The sequence below is a fragment of the Pyrus communis genome, chromosome 14, assembly GCF_041283825.1.
Source record: "Pyrus communis isolate YQ-2024b chromosome 14, ASM4128382v1, whole genome shotgun sequence".
In the NCBI taxonomy this organism is placed as follows: domain Eukaryota; kingdom Viridiplantae; phylum Streptophyta; class Magnoliopsida; order Rosales; family Rosaceae; genus Pyrus; species Pyrus communis.
The window spans coordinates 19,034,193-19,057,473 of record NC_142578.1 but is presented as its reverse complement, the minus strand read 5'-3'; the positions used below and the strand labels follow the sequence as shown (position 1 = coordinate 19,057,473).

At 35.2% G+C, this 23,281-nt stretch overlaps 2 protein-coding genes, 1 long non-coding RNA gene and 1 pseudogene across 3 annotated transcripts; 2 read left to right on the top strand and 2 right to left on the bottom strand.

Annotated features, from left to right (window-relative positions):
• Nucleotides 1-9,243: 9,243 nt before the first annotated feature.
• Nucleotides 9,244-10,921, bottom strand: LOC148691340 (uncharacterized). Its single transcript, XR_015955448.1, has 2 exons — nt 10,370-10,921; nt 9,244-9,725 (listed from the first exon to the last, which is right to left on the bottom strand). It is a non-coding gene; the product is annotated as an uncharacterized LOC148691340 (long non-coding RNA).
• A 204-nt stretch (nt 10,922-11,125) lies between these two features.
• On the top strand, nt 11,126-14,135 carry LOC137712171 (protein GAST1-like). Its single transcript, XM_068451295.2, has 4 exons — nt 11,126-11,311; nt 11,877-11,939; nt 12,087-12,120; nt 13,827-14,135. Exons 1-4 carry the CDS (start codon nt 11,240-11,242, stop codon nt 14,006-14,008), a joined length of 351 nt encoding a protein of 116 aa, XP_068307396.1. The 5' UTR covers nt 11,126-11,239; the 3' UTR covers nt 14,009-14,135.
• A 757-nt stretch (nt 14,136-14,892) lies between these two features.
• LOC137712172 (cocaine synthase-like) lies at nt 14,893-16,279 on the bottom strand. Its single transcript, XM_068451296.2, has one exon. The coding sequence runs from the start codon at nt 16,258-16,260 to the stop codon at nt 14,893-14,895; it is 1,368 nt and encodes a 455-aa protein (XP_068307397.2). The 5' UTR covers nt 16,261-16,279.
• A 5,751-nt stretch (nt 16,280-22,030) lies between these two features.
• Nucleotides 22,031-22,914, top strand: LOC137712173 (putative F-box protein At1g67623; annotated as a pseudogene).
• Nucleotides 22,915-23,281: the final 367 nt, after the last annotated feature.

The following is a 23,281-nucleotide window of genomic DNA, read 5'->3' as shown; positions in this document are numbered from 1 at the left end:
GCTCCGATTAAGGCTAAAACTCCAGAAAAATTGGAAAACTCAATTGGCAGCTAGGCTGCAGTAGCCTAGGCTGGCAGGACAGTGCTTGGCGGGATGCAGCCTTGCTGAGTTTTTATGGAAAAATTGGAACGATATCTTCTGAGCTCCTAGGCAACTACAATGAAAAACAAATATGGCAGCACTCGAGAAGAGAAGAAGACGATGAATAGCCTTCTTACAAAAGAACCTAAGCCAAACAACGACGTTCCATTTGTTTTTCCTTATACAAGAACCTATGCTAAATGACGACCTCACTTATGTTTAGACCATCTCAAAAGGATATGTCAAATTCTAAGTGGAATGTCACACAATCAAATTTGAAGGTAGAAAGAAGCTTCAACCGATATGTTAACCTTCGTGGATTGACATATGAGTCGTTTGCTGTCAAATTTAACATATGAAAAAAAGCTGTCAATTAATTATTTAACTATTTTATTGTGGATCCCATTAATGCTACGGTCATAATTCTTGAAAAGTTATTTTAATTGATTTCTTTTTAAAAATAGGTCATACAAATATTATTTATAACAAAAAACATATGGGTTAGGCTAGCCCAAGGCTAAGCCCATCCCTTCCCCTTAGTGTATATAATATTGTTTGTGAAGAAAAAACATATGGGTTAGAGTACAAAAAATCTGACATTGCCACATCAGCCATCAGATTAACATTTGACATTCTTTTGGGATCTCCATTAGATATGCTCTTTTACGCTTTTAAGTCAAAAGTTAGTGGACTTGTCCACCCAATTTGAAAAGTCCAAAATGAACTTAATGAATCTATATGGACCTTTGGCCATTTCTAAGGTGCATACCTTAGAAACAGACCTTGCGTGCAGACGAGAATCAGACGATCTTGATTTGCTAATCTCACGGTAGAATTGGATTGGTGTGATCTGTTGGAATTAAATTATTTTTAATTTTTTTCTTCACTATGTATATTTTATTTGGAGAGGGGGGGGGGGGGGGGGGCGGCTGAGAATTCACATTTTTAAGAGGGAAAGAGACGCAGAGTGTGAGCTAGGGTGAGGATTGTATTTAAGGTGGATTGAAGCTGTGTTGCGAATGTGACCCAATCATGTTATACCTTTAATTTTTTTTTCTTCATTGGGCATCTTGTTGCCAGAGAGAAAGGGGTAGGGGGATAGTTGAGGTAATATTGGCGCGCTGAAGAGGGAAAAAGAGGCTGAGAGGGAGTTGAGCTGAAGAACCAATTTTAGTTGGATTGAAATTGCATTGTGGCAGTGACCCGGTAATCTTATACCTTTAATTTTTTTGGTTTACTGGGTTTTTTTTTGTCATTGAGAGAGGGAGAGATTAGGGTTGTCTTCATCGGGAAAGAGAGGTAGAGAGAGGGAGGTGGTGAAGAATGTCAAGGTTCGATTTCATGTGAAGCTGTGCTTGTGTTGAAGTTGACAATGGTGGTTCATCCAAAAGCTGTGAAGAAACCAAGATTGTGAAGGTGACTTTTTGAAGAATTTCAGAACCTTTGGTATAACCAATTTCCATTCCATTTCGGTTTGTATAATTCTGGGATTTTACTTGGTTGAAATTGTGAAATTGGATTTTAGATACATATGTGCACCACTTGTGCTGGGTTGTGATAAGTTGTGTAGATTGGTAGCAAGTAGACATAGAAGTGTAATTCGATGGGGATGAGTTAGAAACAGACAAAATTGTGATGGAAAGAAAGGATGTAGATGTGGGGGATCAATGTGGTGTTGGGAGGGTTGAATTAGTTTTTCAAAACGGTAGACGATGAGTTGAAATTGAAATTAGAAATGGAGTTTTAGTCATTGGATGAAGGGTATGCTTTTTACAACAATTATGAACTTGTAACGGGGTTTGAGATTCATGAGCAAAGGCTATTGTCAGCAAACTACCAACCACATTTCATCAGTACTGCATATGACATTATTAATAAGTTCAATGACAACGGTTGGGTTGAGGACATTTTCAAGGATTTGCATGCTTGCATATGAGATATTGAAAGCAAAGAAGAATTTGAGGGAAGGTGGAAGGTGTTGGTAGAAGAACATGAGCAGGTTAATAAAACGTGGCTTAAGAATATTTATAAGTTGCGTGGAAGGTTCTGGCATTTTGTAAGCACGCTTTTTAGTCGGAATGTCAAGCAGTCAACGTGCCGAGAGTTGTCATTCTTTTTTCAAGCAATATGTGCATATGAAGCACTCTTTGATTGAATTCATCATTCCGTTAAATCGAGCTCTTAGACGACAATGTCAGAAAGAGGTGGTTGGTGACCCTAATGATGAAAACCGTGCCCTTCCATTGCAGCTTTGCACCTCAATGGAAACTCAACTGGCCAAATTGTACACACGATTTATGTTCGAAATTTTTTAAGTGAGGAATTGAAGAGTTTGACTTGTTTCTTGAGGAAGCAGTGGTGGGATGGCAATAAGGCATTGTACAAAGTACTTGAGAGTGCTGCGGGGTGACAAAGATGAAGAGCTTGGTGGTTGATATGATCTCGGGATATGCCAAATGCAGCTGCAAAGAGATGAAGTTTTGGGGACTTCCTTGTCGACACATATTGGTCGATTTGAGAATGGAACAAATAGAGTTGTTACTGGAATGTTACATACTAAAAAGGTGGCTTCAAACCGCCAAATCCAACATTATGTTTGACACGGAAGGGAAAGAAGTGGGCAAACACGCCGACAATTCTACCTTGTCCAAAAGAGCTCAGTTTTCAATAGAAGCTTCAGATTTAATTGGCAAGGCTGTGATGTCGGAGGAAGATACCCAACTTCTGTCTCGGGCTTTGAAATCCTAGGATACGAAGCTCAACTTTTTAGTTGGTGGTAATAGGGGTAGGCAAACGGGCCTTGTACCTATGGGTCGGGGTGGGTCCATTCAGTTCGGGGCGGGTACAGGGCGGGTCCAAATATTGTAAACTCAAAACGGGGTAGGGTGGGGCGGATCCCAATATATGAGAAAATGGGCTGCCGGGCAGGACCGATTCAATTGTCCATTATATGAGATTAAATCTCCACCATGTATTTATTAAACATTTGATTGCTCTCTCTCCACCATTTTCATTCTTTCTGAATCTCTCCGCCTCTCTCGATTCCTCGAAGACTCAAATCGAAGTATCGAACTTGTTTCTTGACTCGAATTCGCAACTGCAACAGTTACGTAGTACTTCGCTCGTCCGTCCCTCGTCTCTTAGTCTCTCCTCTGTCAACTCTATCCTCCAATTTACCGAACTTGAGACACGACCTCGAGGTTTTTCTCTCTCCCTACTCCGACCACCATCATATCTTCTTAACCTCGACCACCACTCTGCTATTCTATTCGAAGTTTTCTAAGATATTGATTGTTAGAGATTTAGGATTTAGGTTTTCTAGATATAGGAATTTTGAGGGTGTGGACCTAATAATTTCTAGTTATCTGATGATGGAATCGACTGATTAGTTTTCTAATTTTGAAGCTTTGCATTTTGTTTTTTTTGTTTTTTGTTTTTTGTTTTTAAATGAGATTGGAATTATGAGAATTTTTAGATTTAGGGCATTGGGGACCGGTGGGCAAATATTGGGGTGGCTTAATACTGACATGTTTATCAATATGTGTGTTCACTATTGCAGTGTTGAGGAAGAACACTTTTTGTGATTGAAAAATTTGGAAATTTTATTTGTTTTTAACTGATTGATGAAATTGTGTATCCACAATATTGCGCTTTTGTGATTTTGATAATTGGAGAATGTGATAATTGTTGAATCTGACTATTTGACGAAGCTGTTGATTGAATCCACTGGAAAAAAAATGGATTGGACCTGTCCCGATTCGGCCTATTTTAAATGGGTCGAGTTAGGTCTGGTTCCAAAACTCAAATTTCCTATAACCGGCCTGGCCTGTCCCATTGCATTTTAAAACAATCCAGTCCAATTCCATCAAATTTGAGCCCGGCCTGGCCCGTGCCCACCCCTAGGTGGTAACTGTGGTCGGAAAAGAAAACAAACTGAAGAGGGAGGTAGGAGTTCTCAAACCAAGGTGCTTAAAGATCCTATTCAAGTTAAAAGAAAAGGGGCGTAAAAAAACAAGTACGAAAGACAAACAAAGTCAAAATTGGAGACGCAACGGTAGAATTGTTGGTATTATAATATTGTTTCGTAGTTGCTCCACCCAACAGTCTAACCCAGCAGATCTTGACGTCATTTTTGGTATTTTTTGTTATATTCGGGTATTATAGAAATATTTCGGCATGTACATACATTTTCATATATATTATAAACAAATAATTTTTTTTTGTTTTTAATTATTGTTTATTTTAATTAAAATAATTACCAAAAAAAAAAAAATTAAAATATGTAATTTAATTAAATCATAAATAAAGGAAAACAAATTAAAAAAAAATACCTTTGCGCGACGAAAGACCTTCGTTGCATATGATTAAAAGGAAGCTTTTCGTCGCGCAGCACCTTGAACAACGAAAATTTCATAATTCAAAAATGTTAAAATACTTGAAACCCAAATTTTATGGGACAAATTTTGTAGCATCCTTGTTTACTCAATGAAAAAATTTGTCACACTGGGTCTTACCTAACGACTAGTTGTTGCTGTAAACTCAACGGGGCAACAAGCTGTCATACCCTTTAGTAGGCCTGGCAAACGGGTCGTGTCTGTCGTGTTCGTGTCGTTTTCGTGTAACACCTGTTATCTTAACGGGTCGTGTCGTGTCACACCCGTTATCTTAACGGGTCCTTAACAGGTCGTGTCACTTTACCCAACGGGTAAAGTGACCCGACCCGTTATGACCCGTTATGACCCGTTAAGAAAAAAATATATTTTTTTACAATTTGCACATACCACACATTGCGACATAAATATTACTTGAAAACATTAAAACATTTCTCGTTCAAGTACTATATCTACACTCGAAAATGAAAGCCTAATAAAAAAAATAATACATACACTACTAATCTATTACAAATATTAAATGTATATAATTATTAATATTATAGTTGATTCATACTTTTATTAAGTATATAAATTCCACTAGTGTAAATATTTTAAATTGAAGATCAAATTCATTCTTTGTATTCATATAGGGTCAAGGAGTGTAGCTGTTAAAATTCATCAAAATCAGAGTTAAAATAACCGTTAAATCTTGATTTTTCGTTTATAACCGTCGAAAAGCTTTGTCCCGTTACTTGATCTCTGAATGTTTTTTTTTTTGTGATTTTTTGCTGATGTGATCTCCAAGCATATACAAACAATTTTGACGGTTTGGATCGTTGAAATTAGTTTTGGAGAATTCGTAAAACGATAGATTGACTAACACTTAGAGTTTATTTATACTTTCATTAAGTATAACATAAGATTTTGTGGTATCCACTTGTGTAAATATTTTAAATTGAAGATCGAATTCATTCATTGTATTCATATAGGGTCAAGGAGTGTAGTTATAAAAAATCATCAAAATCGGAGTTAAAATAACCGTTAAATCGTGATTTTTCGTTTATAACCGTTGAAAAGCTTTGTCCCGTTACTTGGTCTCTGAATGTTTTTTTTTTTGTGATTTTTTGCTGATGTGATCTCCAAGCATATACAAACAATTTTGACGGTTTGGATCGTTGAAATTAGTTTTGGAGAATTCGTAAAACGATAGATTGACTAACACTTAGAGTTTATTTATACTTTCATTAAGTATAACATAAGATTTTGTGGTATCCACTTGTGTAAATATTTTAAATTGAAGATCGAATTCATTCATTGTATTCATATAGGGTCAAGGAGTGTAGTTATAAAAAATCATCAAAATCGGAGTTAAAATAACCGTTAAATCGTGATTTTTCGTTTATAACCGTTGAAAAGCTTTGTCCCGTTACTTGATCTTTGAATGTTTTTTTTTTTGTGATTTTTTGCTGATGTGATCTCCAAGCATATACAAACAATTTTGACGGTTTGGATCGTTGAAATTAGTTTTGGAGAATTCGTAAAACGATAGATTGACTAACACTTAGAGTTTATTTATACTTTTATTAAGTATAACATAAGATTTTGTGATATCCACTTGTGTAAATATTTTAAATTGAAGATCGAATTCATTCATTGTATTCATATAGGGTCAAGGAGCGTGGTTATAAAAAATCATCAAAATCGGAGTTAAAATAACCGTTAAATCGTGATTTTTCGTTTATAACCGTTGAAAAGCTTTGTCCCGTTACTTGATCTCTGAATGTTTTTTTTTTGTGATTTTTTGCTGATGTGATCTCCAAGCATATACAAACAATTTTGACGGTTTGGATCGTTGAAATTAGTTTTGGAGAATTCGTAAAACGATAGATTGACTAACACTTAGAGTTTATTTATACTTTCATTAAGTATAACAAAAGATTTTGTGGTATCCACTTGTGTAAATATTTTAAATTGAAGATCGAATTCATTCATTGTATTCATATAGGGTCAAGGAGTGTAGTTATAAAAAATCATCAAAATCGGAGTTAAAATAACCGTTAAATCGTGATTTTTCGTTTATAACCGTTGAAAAGCTTTGTCCCATTACTTGATCTCTGAATGTTTATTTTTTATGATTTTTTGTTGATGTGATCTCAAAGCATATACAAACAAGTTTGACGGTTGGGATCGTTGAAATTAGTTTTGGAGAATTCGTATGCCATCAATCAAGTTCCGTGTGTGTGTGTGTATATATATATATATTTATTAAGTAGATTTAAATCTATTTATTTTGTACGTATAAATTATAATTGACTGGTACACGGAATAGTACATACATCACGTGTCACGTGTGTCATTATAAAAATAGTGAGATATGTCATGACAGTCATGTGTGTGATAAAAAGTTAATAACTTAAAAAAAAAAAAAATTTCTCAGCACTTCTATTAATTTTCATTTTTCCCTCTTTTTTTTGTTTCCTTTTCAACTTTTTCTTATCATTTTCACTTTTCCCTCCAACTTCTTTCCCTAATTCCCTCACTTTTTTGTTTTATTTTCAACTTTTCTTAACATTTTCATTTTCCCTCCATTTTTTTTTTCAAAAATGGCGGCAAGTTGGCAAATGCATGATCATGATTCATGCATATTAAATTATTAATTAATATGCATTATAGTTTTTATAAAATTTAATATATATATATATATATATAATTAGTATAGATAGACTTAATATTTTGGGGGTATAATTATTATAGTATATATAATAATTATAATAATTATAAATTTTATAGTTAATTTAATATATATATATATATATTTATTTATTTATTATAATTTTTAGGGGTATAAAATTGTAAAATTAATGTATATAATTATTACAGTATTTTTTTAGGGTTATAAAATTATAAAAATAATATTCTGCTTATCGTGTATCGTGTTTACCCACGTGTATACCCGACCCAACCCGTTATCTTAATAGGTGCTTATCGGGTTACCCGATAAGACCCGATTCGTTATCGTGTCGACCCAAACACCTGTTAATTTCGTGTCGTGTCGTGTCGGGTTATCGGGTCGTGTCAGAAATTGCCAGGCCTACCCTTTAGTTTGGTGCTATGGTACGCTTCGTTCCCCTATCTTTGAGGTGACGAACGCATTATTTGTCATGGAAAGAACCTTGCGCGACGACGTCTGTGTGACAAAGTTTTCGTCAAGCCAATGTTTATGCGACGGAAATTGACTTTATGTGACGAACTTTTGTTTGTAGCAAAAACTGTTTATTGTAGTAGTGTTATGATGTGGTTAATAGTTTTGTAATTATTACCTGCCATTTTTTTACATTTGTGAAAAGACTCATCTTCACATGAAATTCTGACTTTGTCACTAAATGCACATCATATAGTGTAACACTTGGCAACATTTTTTTGGTTTTCTTGTGGATTTTTTCCTTGGATGCTGTCTAAACAACGACAACAATTCATAACTATCATACATGAATGGTTCACGAGATCAAACTAACGTAAATGATTTCAACACCATATAGTGTAACGCCTGGCAACATTTTTTTGGTTTTCTTGTGGATTTTTTCCTTGGATGCTGTCTAAGCAACGACAACAATTCATAACTATCATACGTGAATGGTTCACGAGATCAAACTAACATAACTGATTTCAACACCTAAACTCTAGTTCCCATACGGTTCATGTAGGCTCTCTCTCTCGCTCACACACACACACACACACACGCATACACATTTCCAACAATTAATTAAAAAACAGAAAGAAAAAGATATAGGGAGGGAGCAAACAAAATTGGTCACGGGCATTGAGTTAAGTTAGACCAATCGAAAGGGCTCTACGGTGCTGGCAATGCCTTCCTGTGAGGACAAACAGAGAAGTGGGTATGAGAGGTGAGTGCATGCATGGTTGTTATATATAATAGTTTTATGTTCTTGCATGTTTCACTCTCTAACGATGCTGTTGATTTCATCAGTTGTATATATGTTGGCCATTAGAAACCGGCCTCACAGTAGCAGGGACATGTGAGGGCACATGTGTGAGGTGGCATCCTATATTCCCTATCGCTTTCACAATACCATTATTCACATGCATGAGAAGAATCACTAAAACTTGAGGAAAGCAACATATACCGATCAATGATATATATCCAAGATCCTATCAGAATAAATGTAGTTTTTTTTTCTTTCAAATATTTGATATCTTGAAACGTTTTTCACTAATATTAATAGTTGTCAAGCAGTTCTAATTAATTAAGTAAACTTTTGGTCTAGTTTTTTAGGTAACTTATATGGAAAAGAAAACTTGCAATCTGTTGCTTACAGAATCATGTGGTTCTCAACTTTCATCACATGTGACTTGAGATCTCGTGGATTCAAAGACAATTTTTTATTTATTTTTTGTCTCTTCTCATTTCTTGGACTCATCATATAGTGTTTGCTAGTTCTCACAATAATTCTCAACTACAAAACTTGAACATGCAATTACTTCGTGACCTCGTCTTTGTTCGGGTACTAACTAAAGCGTTTTTCTTATTTACCAAAAGAAGGCCTTTTTATATGTAAAGTAATTATTAAACTGTAAGTGGTAGGTTGGTCGTTTCTGTCAGTACGCGGTCTAGACTTTATGCGTCTTACATGTTGAAAACAACTAAGTTGTATAAAAATAATGTTGATCCCTAGAACTTACTTGCATGCATGGCAATATATATGACACACACACATCCTATTAACTACATTGCAAAAGATGAAGAATTGGTATAGAGAAAGAGAATGAATTGGTAGAGAAAAACAAGAGATATTGTATTGATTGATTAGACAAAATGTATGCTACTGAACTTAAGAAAATGAGAGCTATACAATCCCTTATATAGCCATATATCCTAATTACAATAATACCATTTTAACTATACTAACAAACTCCACTACTGAAATAGTACCATGTGGCATTTCTGTTATTACTAAACAATTCTGTTATTACTCCCCCCTCAAACTGAACTTGGTGTAGCCAAGTGAAGTTTGAGCTAGCTAGAGCTTTGAAATTGATCGGGAACTGCAAGACGTTTTGAATGTATGACAAAGGTTGTGGTGAAGAGCAGTATCCAGTGAATCCGCTTCAGAAACGGGTTCTTCAGCTGGAAAAGACTGTTTGCGAGGTTATGGTGGGATGAGACAGTGCCCACTGTGCTTACTTTCCCAAATTGTCACAACCAGGTAGTATTACATCTGGAGCAGGACCGAATTCTCACTGTATGTGAATCTGCAAGATTGCAAGGCTTTCCTGATTATTAATGAGCTTAGCAATACAATCAAATCTGATCTTGGTCTGAACGTACCCAACAAGTTTTCGACTGTGAACTGAGAAGCTATAGTAACACACTCACTGTATATGCAAATTATCCCTCCTAAATCTTGACAGAGACTGGTACCAAATAAACTAAGGAGAATGACACTCCAAGAAACTAAATCTACCAAGGAGAATGACACTCCAAGAAACCAAATGGAGAATAACACTCCAAGAACCCAAATCAACCAAGGAGAATCACACTCATTTTCACTTCACTGACATGAAACTTAACAAAAAATTATACTGATTTCTACCAAGAAAGACTGACACTTTCTTTGACAGTAAAAAAAATTTGATATAACAAGAGATTGATACTCCTGTGCACTTCGCATAATTTACACTTACTTAACCAATAAGGAATAACACTTTCTTGGGATGAATATACATCATATCACCAGACTACACTTCAGCATATGAAAATTTCAAGATTACAACTATCACAAAAACCCCTGATTTTGCAGAAATCGAAAGCATCACAAAAATTGCACTACCTAGAACACAGTAAATCATCTCAACAATATTATAGACATATGCATGAATTCGAAGAACCGAATCACCTGATATGCACCAGAAATTGAACCAAAACCAAATCTTTAAGCCTCCACAATCAACAATTCTTCAAGAAACCGACAAGCAAACTAGTTGACGATGACAATCGGCCTTGGAATTCATCAAACAGAAAGAAATTCTCACTGACGCAAATCAACAAACAGGTAGAATGCACAAACCTTTGCTCTACTGAAACCCTATAATTCTAGCACCAAGAAACTCCACCAAGAATAGCAAATCATCCACAAGAACCAAGCAACTACAAATCATGCGGTGGAAGAGCGAAAACAAAATCCCCAAGCAACTACAAAAGAAAAATCCAGAGACTAAAAAAATATGAACTACGAATACGGAAATACGCGGAAACAAAAGAAAGTAATGAAGAAAGATAGAAGAGGAATTGACCACCAAGATCCATGGCGTGAGCCTTGGTGGCTCTGATACCATATTTATTACATTGCAAAAGATGAAGAATTGGTACAGAGAAAGAGAATGAATTGGTAGAGAGAAACAAGTGAGATTGTATTGATTGATTAGACAAAATGTATGCAACTAAACTTAAGAAAATGATAGCTATACAATCCCTTATATAGCCATATATCATAATTACAATAATACCCCTACTATACTAACAAACTCCACTACTGAAATAGTACCATGTGGCATTTCTGTTATTACTAAACATTTCTGTTTTTACATCCCCTTCTATACAAAAGGCATACATAGAATTCTCTCTTGTATATAAATAGCCCTATATATATGACTACCTCCACCCACAGGGCCACAGTTCAGGAAAACATATAATTCTCACTCTTCTCTATCTCTGCAGCTAGTTGCTTCTTGAGTTCAAGAATTTTATTTTTCTGGTACAGCCGGCAATGGCAAAGGCTTTAAATTTTGTGATGTTCTTCCTTGTTATGCTGTTCTTTGCTCTAACAGTAGAGAACCATGTAAGCCATCTTTCATCTCTCTCCCTCTAGAGATAAATATGCATCATTGTATATACACACACATATGTATACACCTCGTCATGCAAGTGTGGGGTTGTTGTCGGCCCACTGCATTTCAAATTTGAACTCACTTAATATAGTTTAGAGTAGAAATATCGCTTGTATTAAAAAAATTTATAAATTTGTATAACATGCCTGCTTTCTACTAGCAAGATCTGCGAGTTGTAGTCAGATGAAAATTCTTTGCATGTTGACCATCTTAACCTGCCGTTAGTTCCTTGGCTTGAATTCTAACAGTATACTTGAAACAGAGATAATTTCATTGCAGTAGGATTGTAAAAACAAAGCAGAATGTTTTATTCAGAAAACAAGAAAGTATATATTTTGTTCAGTAGTACTGCTATGGAGTGCATGCATGTACATTATTATATCCCGAGACACTCGCAAAGAAATTGGGTGTTAAATTTAAATTGAAAAAAAAAAAAACTAAACTAAAATTATGGAGTACATGCATGTAGATTATTCCTTTGCTTGAATTCTAACAGTATACTTGAAAATGTCGCAGGCTACTACCACTGGCACTGAAGCTCCAGCACCGCAGCCCCAAAGCAGTAACAACCATACCATGGTGAAATTTATATATTTTTCAGACTGCAACTTTTTAAAATTATCTGATTTTTCTGCCTCAGTTTTAGATACATTTTTTTACAATATTAGATTGTTAATTAAATGAAATCTCAAGTTTATAATTATCTCTTGCTCTTATGAAATTCAGAATGGAATCACTGAAGGCAGTCTTCAACCTCAAGGTAAGGATGCTAATTAAGCATGTATACATTACATGTCGTATTAGCAATATTTAAAATATTAAGGAAACTTTACCTAGAGAGACAAAAACACGAAATACATTTCATACAATTTTAGTAGTTTTGAATCAGTTTAAGGAGAGACAAAAGCCCAAACCCCAACAAATCTACCTAAAAAACAAGCAAACCAAAATTTTAAAATCCCAGCTATGCCCCTAATATACTTGTCCAAAACTACACTATTAATAAAAACTTCAAATTGATTTTAGATCTGTAAAAACTAATTTATGCAAGATTAGTTTCACAATTCATGCACTTTTGCAAGATTGGTTTCAAAATTTTCTGCAAGATTAATTTCAAAATTTTTGCACTTCTGCAAGATTAATTTCAAAATTCTTGCACTTCTGCAAGATCAGTTTCGATATTCTTGCACTTTTGCAAGATCAGTTTCAAAATTCTACAATTCTGCAAGATTAGTTTCAAACTTTCAGCATTTTTGTAAGACCAATTTCCAAATCATCAAAATCTCAAAATCAAATACTTTCAGAAAATACTACAATAAAAAAACAAAATTAAAAATCCCAATAGTTTTCATATAAGGAAAAAAACACCCATATATCTAGGGAACGATTCGAAGAAGAGGAGCAGAGAGAAGTATGAAGAAGAAGTAGAAGAGAGAAGACGAAGGAGGAGAGAAGAAGAGAGAGGAGTGGAGAAGAAAAAAAGAGGAGAGAGAGAATAAGAAAATAAAAACTCATCTTGAAACATAGAGGAGTAAAATTTTCAATGTAAAGACAATTTACAATTAAAATAAAAAAGGTATATGACATTACTTGCCATGTGGATAGTAGGGGTGGGTTCAAAAAACCGAAAACCGAAAAAAACCGAAAACCGAACCGGACCGAGACCGAAAAAAACCGAACCGAAAAAAAAACCGAACCGAAATTGTCAAACCGAACCGAACCGAATCTGACCGGTTCGGTTTCGGTTTTTGAGGCTCGGAAACCGAACCGAACCGAACCGAACCGATTTATATATATATATAATTTTTTTGAATATTTATAAATAGTTTAGTCATACAATCATAACAAAACAGAACCTGTTGCCAAGTTGGTTTCAGTGAAACTTTACAAGCATGGAGGCATGGGTTCGAACCCTCATGCCTCCAGGATTTGTGAGATTTTTTTTAATTTTTTAATCTTTTTAACAAAACAACCCTAACCCTCCTCCTCCTTATTTTTCATTCCACCTAGCCTATTAATATGAATGTGAACTTTTATATTTCCTTTTTTTTTTTAATAATTTTGGAGGGAGAAAGAAAAAAAAAAAAAAAAAAAAAAAAAAAAAAAACCGAAAAAAACCGAAACCGAACCGAAAAAAACCGAACCGAAAAAAAAACCGAACCGAAAAAAACCGAAAAAAATTTGAACCGAACCGAACCGAACCGAAATTTCGGTTCGGTTTCGGTTTTGAGAAAAAACCGAACCGAAAAAAACCGAACCCAGCCCTAGTGGATAGATTTTGCCCCTTTATGCAATAAATAAAAAACTTTATCTCTCTCTAAACTATAGTTGTATAATGTAACTTTACGTGTAATTTTCTAAAAATTAAATGCTTTTTTAACCAAAAAAAGGAAAAAATGAAAAAAAAAAAGGTAGATTAAATATTTTTTTTTTGTATTGAAGCTGATTAAGTGATAAACATTGTAGAGTGCGGTCCTCGTTGCACCACAAGATGCTCAAATACACAGTACAAGAAGCCATGTTTGTTTTTCTGCCAAAAGTGCTGTGCCAAGTGCTTGTGCGTCCCTCCAGGCACATATGGGAACAAGCAATTCTGCCCTTGCTACAACAACTGGAAGACCAAGAGAGGAGGCCCCAAATGTCCTTGAACCAGCCATTCCACACAAAAAATGTCATTATGTACACCTTAGTGAAATAAATAAAAAAGGACGAAGTTCATGTTGATTTTTTTAGTGTTAATGACAATTATCTTTCAAATTATAATTGCTTATGTCAGCGTTTTAAACTGTGTACTTAAATTTGATTAGACTTAAAATTCTGCATGTTACATCAAATATGTTGTTTACAGATGTTTATGGAAAATATTCAACTGCTTATTAAATTAAGGTAGTAAAAAGTCCCCCTTTTCTTTCCCTTTTCTTGGATGGTAATTTTCCTCCGAATATGGAGAATTGGAGATTCAAAGTTCGATTGCTTATAGCTTCCTTGTTTGTAAATAAAGTGAATTCGAAATTGTCCTTCATTCCAAGGAGTAGCTTGTAATTGTGCACAAACTAAAGAATATTACAAAGAGGATCCTCTGTAGATTCCTCAACCATACAAATAGTAATGTATCTTAGTTATGATGTTAACAGGAAATTGCTAAACCAAATACAAGACTGATTGAAGATGTCCGATATTAGCAAATCCTTCTGCAATCATATTAGCTTCTCAATGTATGTAACATATATATGGTACCATTAGGAAATTAGATCATTAAGTACCATATATCATTAATGAGTGAGGAAAGTCGCCAATTTAGAGCTTGCTTTTAACGCCATAGCCTCTACCTGCAAAACAGTAGAATAACCTATTGGACTAGAAATATAAATTGGTTTTGAAAAGCCAGAAGCTGCTTCTCCATTGCTTAACAAAACTATCGAAATTGGTTTCGACATTTACATAGAACTATAAATTATAGAGTTATGATGCCACAAAGATATATATAGGATGAACAATCTTATTACAACCATAAATTCACCATATGCTTCTATCACATACGGCTTTCATGGACAGCTGCACTGGGGTTTAAGGAAGCAAATGAAAGAAGCATCTCATCCCTTTGAAATATAGCCATCTCTTGTTCTGCCAGTGTCACCCACGCTTCAATATTTTCACCAAGTTTACTATCAATCAAAACTATGAAGTTTTTAAAGCCCATAGAAGTAGCAACCCAAGTGGGTTTCCCCCACCCAAAATCCATATCATATATTGGAAATTTGCACAAACTTGTACAACGAAAAATATTAACTCCTCTTGAGCTGAATTCAACCTCCTTTTTATGATATTCGGAAACCACGGTGAAACCATCTTCGCCTTTAAATCTATTAGCCTTGTCGTTGCAGAAGTCCGTTAAGCCTTTCCTCAACTTGACAACAACCTCATGTAATTTTATATCACTTTCTTCAATCAGCACTGGAAACGCCCAAACGAGATTACCTACAGTATTGGCCGGCAGTGGAGAGACCATTCTTTTGCGCAAGTTCACGGCGTGGAACAACACTGATGGACTTGATGACGATGTTGATATGGACTGTGCAGCAGCAATAGCACATTTGACCACAACTGCAGATACTAGTTCCACATTTGTAGGGTTGTTAGTTGTAATAGCTGCTTTTGCCTTGAGACTGGCCATCTTTGAGGTGCTGAACACAAAACGCCTAGTGGTGAAATTTTGAAGTGGGTCTGGGATGTCCACGGTGCGTGTGATCAACATCTCTGAAGGCGGCAGCAACGTCGATCCAATGAACAAAGGAAGCACTTGACCTAATCTCTGGTCATGACCAATGAATTCTGATTGATCAAGAGCAGTACTGGCTGCCGTCCAACTTTGGACAAAAGTGCACAAGGATGAAGCGTCCGCGATCTTGTGTAAAAGAGAGACTGCAATAGCAATTCCTCCACAGTTAAAGAGAGTGAGTTGAACAAGCAGAACAATAACATCTTCGTTTTCAGCACTGGAGGTGGGAATAAAGTGCTGGAATAAGGTGGAATCAGGTTGGGAGAGAAAATTCAAGAGGTGGCAATCCATTCGGGCTTCTACAAAATAAACCCCTTGGTCATTGCACTCAATGGTAGCAGCGTCTTTGAGCCGCCCGGCAAGTGGATAGAAATGAACCAAGGTTTTGGACAACGACTTCTGAAGGTGGCTTGACATTTTCAATGCATGGGGATTGAAGTCACCATAAGTATGATCATAGTTGCTGGTAGACGAGTAGAAGAAGATCATATTGCCATACAAATTAGGACTATATCTTTGGTCCAAAAGAGAGAGCTTGAAGTTTTTGTGATGATGAGGAGTTGGGGAGGATGGCCTAATTGTTTTTCTTGAAATGATCTCGACCTTCATTTCTTTCACCATCGCTCGATCATTTGCTGCTTTTTCCAGTTCATCGATTTATATATATTGGCGATTGGATGACATGAAATGTAGAGTAATTGGCTCCATCTTAATTTTTTTTTTGAAATGAGACTAAACCTATTCTTTCCTTTTGCACTTGACTTTGATTAGAATAGTGTGCTCATTTTATTTCTATTTTTCTGATGAGAACATCGATGAATAAAAACTATCAATTTTCTGACTATAAAATATATTAACCTAATTATGAATTCAATATGAAGCATCCCACACAAACAATTGTTATTTTATTTTTATGGTCAAGCATAATTTATATATAGGGCCACTATGGAATAAATTTATACATGCAAGTAGTCTAGTTGTTACAATTTGTTTAAGAAACGAGATATAATCTCATAATTTCAGCATCCAATGTAGCATTAAGTACTAATGATGCAGGGTGCAGCAGCTAGAAAAAAAAAAAAAAACAAACAAAAAGGAAAACTAATAGATTGGGTCCACTATCTCTTAGTGTAAGGAGACAACGTAGACAGTAGAAAGAACTAAGCAGCAACCTCTTACAAAGAGAAAGACACAAATATGTGATAGAAATCTCTCTGAATATTTCATTCATCAACTAAAACGTTCAACATCCCCACCTTCCAGCAAGAAGTGGATTTTATCACTAATTTGTAACTTACATTTAGTATTTGAAAGGGCCTCAAACTTAATAACACTGAAAATTGAAAATTACATAAAGAAAGGCTATTATCAGCCATAAAAAACGTCTTAGCTGTTATGAGTAGCCAAAAAAAGGCCCCTAAGCTATTATTGAGTTTATTTAGTCCTACTTAATATGTTAAGAATTCAATTTATCCCACCATCATGTTTGCATCATCCTCTCCGGGTTGGAGAAAATTCGTCCCTGAATTTGCAGTTCTAGTATCTTCATTGTCTCCTTTGAAGGGAATGAGATTTTTCACATTGAACACATTAGAAGTATGAATATGGCTAGGTAACTTTAGGCGATAAGCATTAGGGTTAATCCTTTCAAGAATTTCATATGGCCCAATCTTCCTTGCAGACAATTTATTGTATTCTCTAGCTAAAAAACGATCCTTTGTCAAAACTGCCCAAACAAAATCTCCCACATCAAACTCCACCATTCGCCTTTTGAAATCTGCTTGTGGTGGATTGATTTTCAATATTTCTGACTTGTTTCTTGAGGTGCTTGTGCGTCATGCTATAGATCTGCTGGACTTTATCAACAAATTTTCAGCTTTGCCACTAATTCTTTTTGCATTGTGAACAAGAGCAAGATCAACTGGTGCTTGAGGTATTAAGCCAAACACAATATAGAAATGACACATTCCGGTGCTACGATTGACAGAACGATTGTAGGCAAACTCTACAATGCATAACTTTTGGTCCCATGACTTCATATGCTCACCAACTAAGCATCGCATCCCCCAATGAGCGATTCACAACTTCCATTTGCCCATCAGTTTGAGGATGATAGGCGCTGCTAAAATTCAATTCTGTGTTAGTTAATTTCCACAGGCTCCTTCAAAAATGACTCAGAAATTTAGTATCCCGATCATATACAATCAAACTTGGTAACCCATGAATTCGGTATACATCACGAAAGAATAGCTCATCAACTTTTGAAGCATCCGTTGTCTTCTTGCAGGTAATAAAGTGAGCCATTTTAGAAAATCAATCCACCAAAACAAAAATGGAGTCTACACCACGTTGAGTACGAGGCAAACCTAAAACAAAATCCATGCTTATATCCACCCATGGTTGTGATGGAATAGGTAATGGCATGTACAATCCAACGTTGGTCGCCTTGCCCTTAGAAACTTGACAGATTCGGCATCGTTCCACAAAATGATCTACTTCTTTGCGCATGGTAGGCCAGAAATAAGAAAAAAACACTAGCGTAAAGGTTTTGTCCCTTCCAATGCGGCCATCGTTATGTAACTCTTGTATAATCTGTAGCCTCAAACTAGACTCAAGTATACAAAGTTGATTCCTTTTAAAGAGAAGCCCATCATGGAACACATAATCTGTTCTTCTCGAATAAGCTTGTCCTCGAGTTTTGTTTGGTCTTGCTCTGTCTTTCAGATACCCAACAAGTGCTTGCCACAATAGCCAATCAAGAACCACAAATTCAACATGCATCAACATATCCAAATAATACAAAATTCCAAATAATTTCATTCTTCTCCACTTTGTCATGTTCCGTTTGGAATTTAATATTTTCTTTATGACATAAATTGCATTTGAGTGCACATACAATTTCCAGCAAACATCTTGATATTTTAGACTTTGAAAAGTGTAGACATAATTCGAACAATGTGAAAAATTTATTTTCTCCAAGTAAAATTTTGTAGCGTGACAAACAATGAACGATTCCCAAACATAATCATAAAAGTTATAGAAATATAGAGTGGATTTTACCACAAGTACCTCAACCATTGAACCCAAATCTTCATCATCATTGCATTTATCCAGAATCAGGGCAGAATCCCAATCGGCAACACAATGAGTTTTGATTTGCAAAGTAAATTGAATTTCATTAGCTACTTTAATCACAAGCATGTAATCTCCATCATACTCATCATAAATAGGTTAGAGAATTCCAATTGACTAAATTATCGATTCCGTAAAAGCCTGATAACAGTGACATAATAACCCAAGAATCGATTAGGGCTCTGATAACCAACTGATGCAGGGTGCAGCAGCTAGGAAATAAAAAAATAAAAACGAAAAGGAAAACTAATAGATAGGGTCCACTATCTCCTAGTGCAAGGAGACACCTGAAAACCCTATAAACTTTGGTTATAGTGTCAGCCTACAACGTAGACACTAGAAAGAACAAAGCAGCAGACTCTTAGAAAGAGAAAGGCACAAATATGAGAAAGAAATCTCTCTGAATATTTCATTCATCAACTAAAACGTTCAACATCCCCACCTTCCAGCAAGAAGTGGGTTTTATCACTAATTTGTAACTTACATTCTGAATTTGAAAGGGCCTTAAACTTGATAACACTGAAAATTGAAAATTACATAAAGAAAGGATATTATTAGCCATAAAAAATGTCTTGGCTGTTATGAGTAGCCAAAAAAAGGCCCCCAAGCTATTATTGAGTTTATTTAGTCCTACTTAATAATGTTAAGAATTCAATTTATCCCAAGGATCCATAAATGAACTAGCCATCATGTTTGCATCAACTAACTAGTTAATAAAGAAATGATATCTAATGAAGACTTGAGTTCACATTGTTGATGTCTATACATGGAAGTAGCCTACTTGTTACATTTTTTAATGGGAAAAGATGGATGATGTAGTTCATATGAGCCCTTATATTAATTTTATGATATATTAAGTTATCAACTTGAATCCAATTACATTGAAACACAATAATTTGTGAAGTAGTTGAATTAAAAAAAAAAAATTACCACATGGAACTTTCCGTGTTCTTCTCTTATCTTCTCTCTCCACCACATCCCTTTCTTTTATCCATCTCTCTCTTAATTGTTCACTCTCCTTCTCTCCTCTTGAGCTTTTTGTTTTTTACCTTTTCATGCATGAAAAAGGGAGATGTATATGTTTCAAAATTTTCACCGTCTTCAGAAAATTTCATATGAAAAAGGGTTCATGCGTTCAAGAAAAAGATATCCCAATTTTCGAAACCACACAATCTCAATTTTTGGGTACTTTGTAACTAAATGGGTTTGAATATTATTGATAAAAGAATGGATGAAATTGGATGTAAACTTATTAAATTGGAGGGTTTAGATATTTGATGAGGTGAATAGGTTTTGTAGATGGAAAAGATTCGATATATGATGTGAAACATTATTTTTTCTTCTTATTTTTTTAGTTTTTATCAATTAATATTTTATTTGTGTGTAACAAAAAATATTTAAGTTGATAGCTTAATATACCGTGAGATTAATCTAAGAACTCATATAAAAGGGAAATTTATGCAAATTGGCCATTTTGTTGTTCTTGGAACCAAAATAGGACAAACCTACCGTGTACACTCCATGCTCACCATGCATAACAGTGAAATGACGAAAATACGCACATGTAAATTGTAAAAACTCACAGATGATGGAGTCATTTGTTTGATTTCGAAGAAAGGGATGTTGAGAGAAAATTGTGAACTCTGAGTTTTTGGGTTGAGCAGATTATTGAGCTCTAATTTTGAAGAGAGGGAAGTCGAGAGAGAGCACAAAAGAGTGAGCTCGTGTGTTTTAGGTTTAGCTCGAAACTCTGAGCCCTGATTTTGAACACATGGATGTCGAGAGTGAGGTGAGAACAGTGAGGTCGGGGTTGGTTGAGCTCAGATTTGTGAGCTATGTGTGTTATTCTTCCATAACCAAACACAACAAAGTCTTCCATCCTTAAAGATAACACGTTTGTACTATATTTTCCGTTTTGACCGCTATTTTTTTCGACGACTGAAGCTTCGATAGACATATTTCGGCACCCTAAGCATTTGCTCGATTTTGGAGGCTAGTAAGGTAGGGTGTTCAATTCCAAGTCCTATATCAATGATTTATGGGATATGTGGGTTGTTTGTAAGATGAACTAATACTTATAAGGTCAATTAGGGTCTGTGTTTCATGTTGGGGCTAGGTTGTGGAAAAAAACTTTATTTTTGACATGCTAGAATGCTGGGTATGTTCCAATTTCTGTTCAAGTATTCAATTACACAAATTTGGGAATTTTGGGGAAAATTTCCCGTTATGTTCATATGGTGTGCATGGCTGTATGTTATATGTAATTTCAAGCGGGAATGTTCACTAGTTTTGATGCATGTATGTTATATGTAATTTCAAGTTTGTGCAGCATAACACAGGGGAAGTACCTGTAATGGTTTGTTACAGTGGGAGGTGGGTTACATGCGATAATGAAAAGAAGTACATAGGCGGTGAAGAGAAAGGAGTTGCTGGAAGCTTGGTCATAATGAGAGAACTTGCAGGGAACTTGTTACAATCCTTGAGACCACATGATTCTTCCGATGTCCCACTAATATTTATTTTGTTATGTGACTGTTGTAGATTATATTATAATTGTGTATGTGATTGTTGTGGATTATGTATGCCATCATTGTGGATTACATTCTAATTTTATATGTGACCCTATGATTCTTCTGATGTCATGGTAATTCTTCACATATATTTGACCATCACTCTAACCTTATATATGTGATCGTTGTGGATTATGTTGTAATTGTATCTAGTATATGAATAACATGCCGTATCTTATAAATGTCAGAAACAGCTCCTTGCCCAATCTCCAGTTTTGTGTAGATCATGAATATAGTGTACATATGAGTGCATGTGGTGTGCATATCGTGTGCATAAGTAACAGCGGAAGCTGGAGCAGAAGTTGCTAGCTTTGATGCCATTTTCTTAGATCACGTACTACTTGCGTTTTGTAGTGATGTTTTTCATATTTGATACTTGCTTTTGGTAGTGATGTTTTCGGAACAATGAAGGTCTGTAATATATAACTAACAATTGGCCATTATTCTAGAATTACTGAGCTTATAATGCATGTATTTGTACATGGATTTGTAATCAATAGCATATAACTAACAATTGGCCAGTATTTCTAGAATTAGTGACTATATAATTCATGTATTTGGACTATGGATTTGTAATTAATAGCATAAACCCATCTTTAAAACTTATTTGTTATTAATTCATGCATTGGGTTTACATGGACTTGTAATCAATAACAGAAACCCATCTGTAAATGTATTTGTTAATATCCATGAATTTGTATTTACTATTTACTTCATTTGAAGGCAATGTTAACGCCTTATTGGGTCCATACAAATCTTCTGCTTCTTGTCGAAGTATAAACCATCTATTTAAGTTTTCTTGTAAAAATTATGTTTTAATCCAAAACCAGAACATGAAGAAAGCCAGAACCACCTCATCGTTCGTATAATCTCTTCCGGACAAGCTTCTTGTCCAAATACTCATGAAGGTTGCTTCGCGCTATTTTAATGACCTGTTTTCAGCAAAGATAAGTTGCAAAAAGTTCAACCAAATCGCCCAAGACGATCGCATATTCAAACACTCGACATTAGCAAATTTGAAAGTTTCAATCTGCTTAATTCATGGAGCAGCTATGAAAATGTGTCCATGTTCTTGAAAAGATGCAGGGATTTTGGCAATTCCGAGGTCTTGTATAGGCTAGGGATGCGATACTACTTCCAAGACAATATAATAGAATCCAAAATTGAGTCTTTAAAGATGGCGATCTCAAAGGGTCATGAAGTAGCAATGTACGTGTATGGTGTGATCTTGGTGTGCTACGGTGGGGATTCGAAGTAAAAAGGCCTCAAGCTTTTGTATTCTCTCAACCATCACAGATTGGGATGGTTGAGCGTAATGGAATGTAGAGAGATGGTTCAACGGTGTTTTTCGACATTTTGGGTGGATAGGGAGGTAAGAGCTAGAATTATAAAAGTTCGTGATGAAAATGCTACCCTGAAAGCATGCAACGAATGTGGAAGTCCACATGGTCCTTTCACGTTTTGATCACATCGGGATTTCTTTGACTATGACAAATTCAGTAGCTGTAATTTGTGAAAATGGCATCATGAAATAAGTATGTTTTGTGATATATTATGCGGTGAAGATAGGTAGAGTAAATTTGTTTCTTTTCCTTTACTTTTCTTGTAATAATACTGTTTAAATTCCAACATAACCTTTTGAAATTGACCAATTTTTGCATATTGCTCTTTGATTGTCATTGTTTCGGTAAGGTTGATTCCTGATTTCGGTAAGGTTGTTTACACTTTAAGCGAATCCTCAATCTTTGTGGACAATCTAAGGTCTCATCATTACCAGCAATGAATGGTAGTAATAGATGGCACCCAAGGTCTTATCATTACCATGTAAGAGAGTGCAAATCAAATTATTAAGAGCTCATCCCAAAATATTATGGGAACCCAAACAACAAAGGAAAATGATATAGTAAATTTTACAAAACCTTATATCTACTTTGTCTTAT

Excerpts from the sequence above, each read along its gene's own strand:
- LOC137712172 (XM_068451296.2), bottom strand. The coding sequence starts at position 16,260 with ATGGTGAAAGAAATGAAGGTCGAGATCATTTCAAGAAAAACAATTAGG.
- LOC137712171 (XM_068451295.2), top strand. The coding sequence starts at position 11,240 with ATGGCAAAGGCTTTAAATTTTGTGATGTTCTTCCTTGTTATGCTGTTC. Across the intron at positions 11,312-11,876 it reads CTCTAACAGTAGAGAACCAT|GCTACTACCACTGGCACTGA; the intron begins GTAAGCCATCTT and ends AAAATGTCGCAG. Across the intron at positions 12,121-13,826 it reads AGGCAGTCTTCAACCTCAAG|AGTGCGGTCCTCGTTGCACC; the intron begins GTAAGGATGCTA and ends TAAACATTGTAG.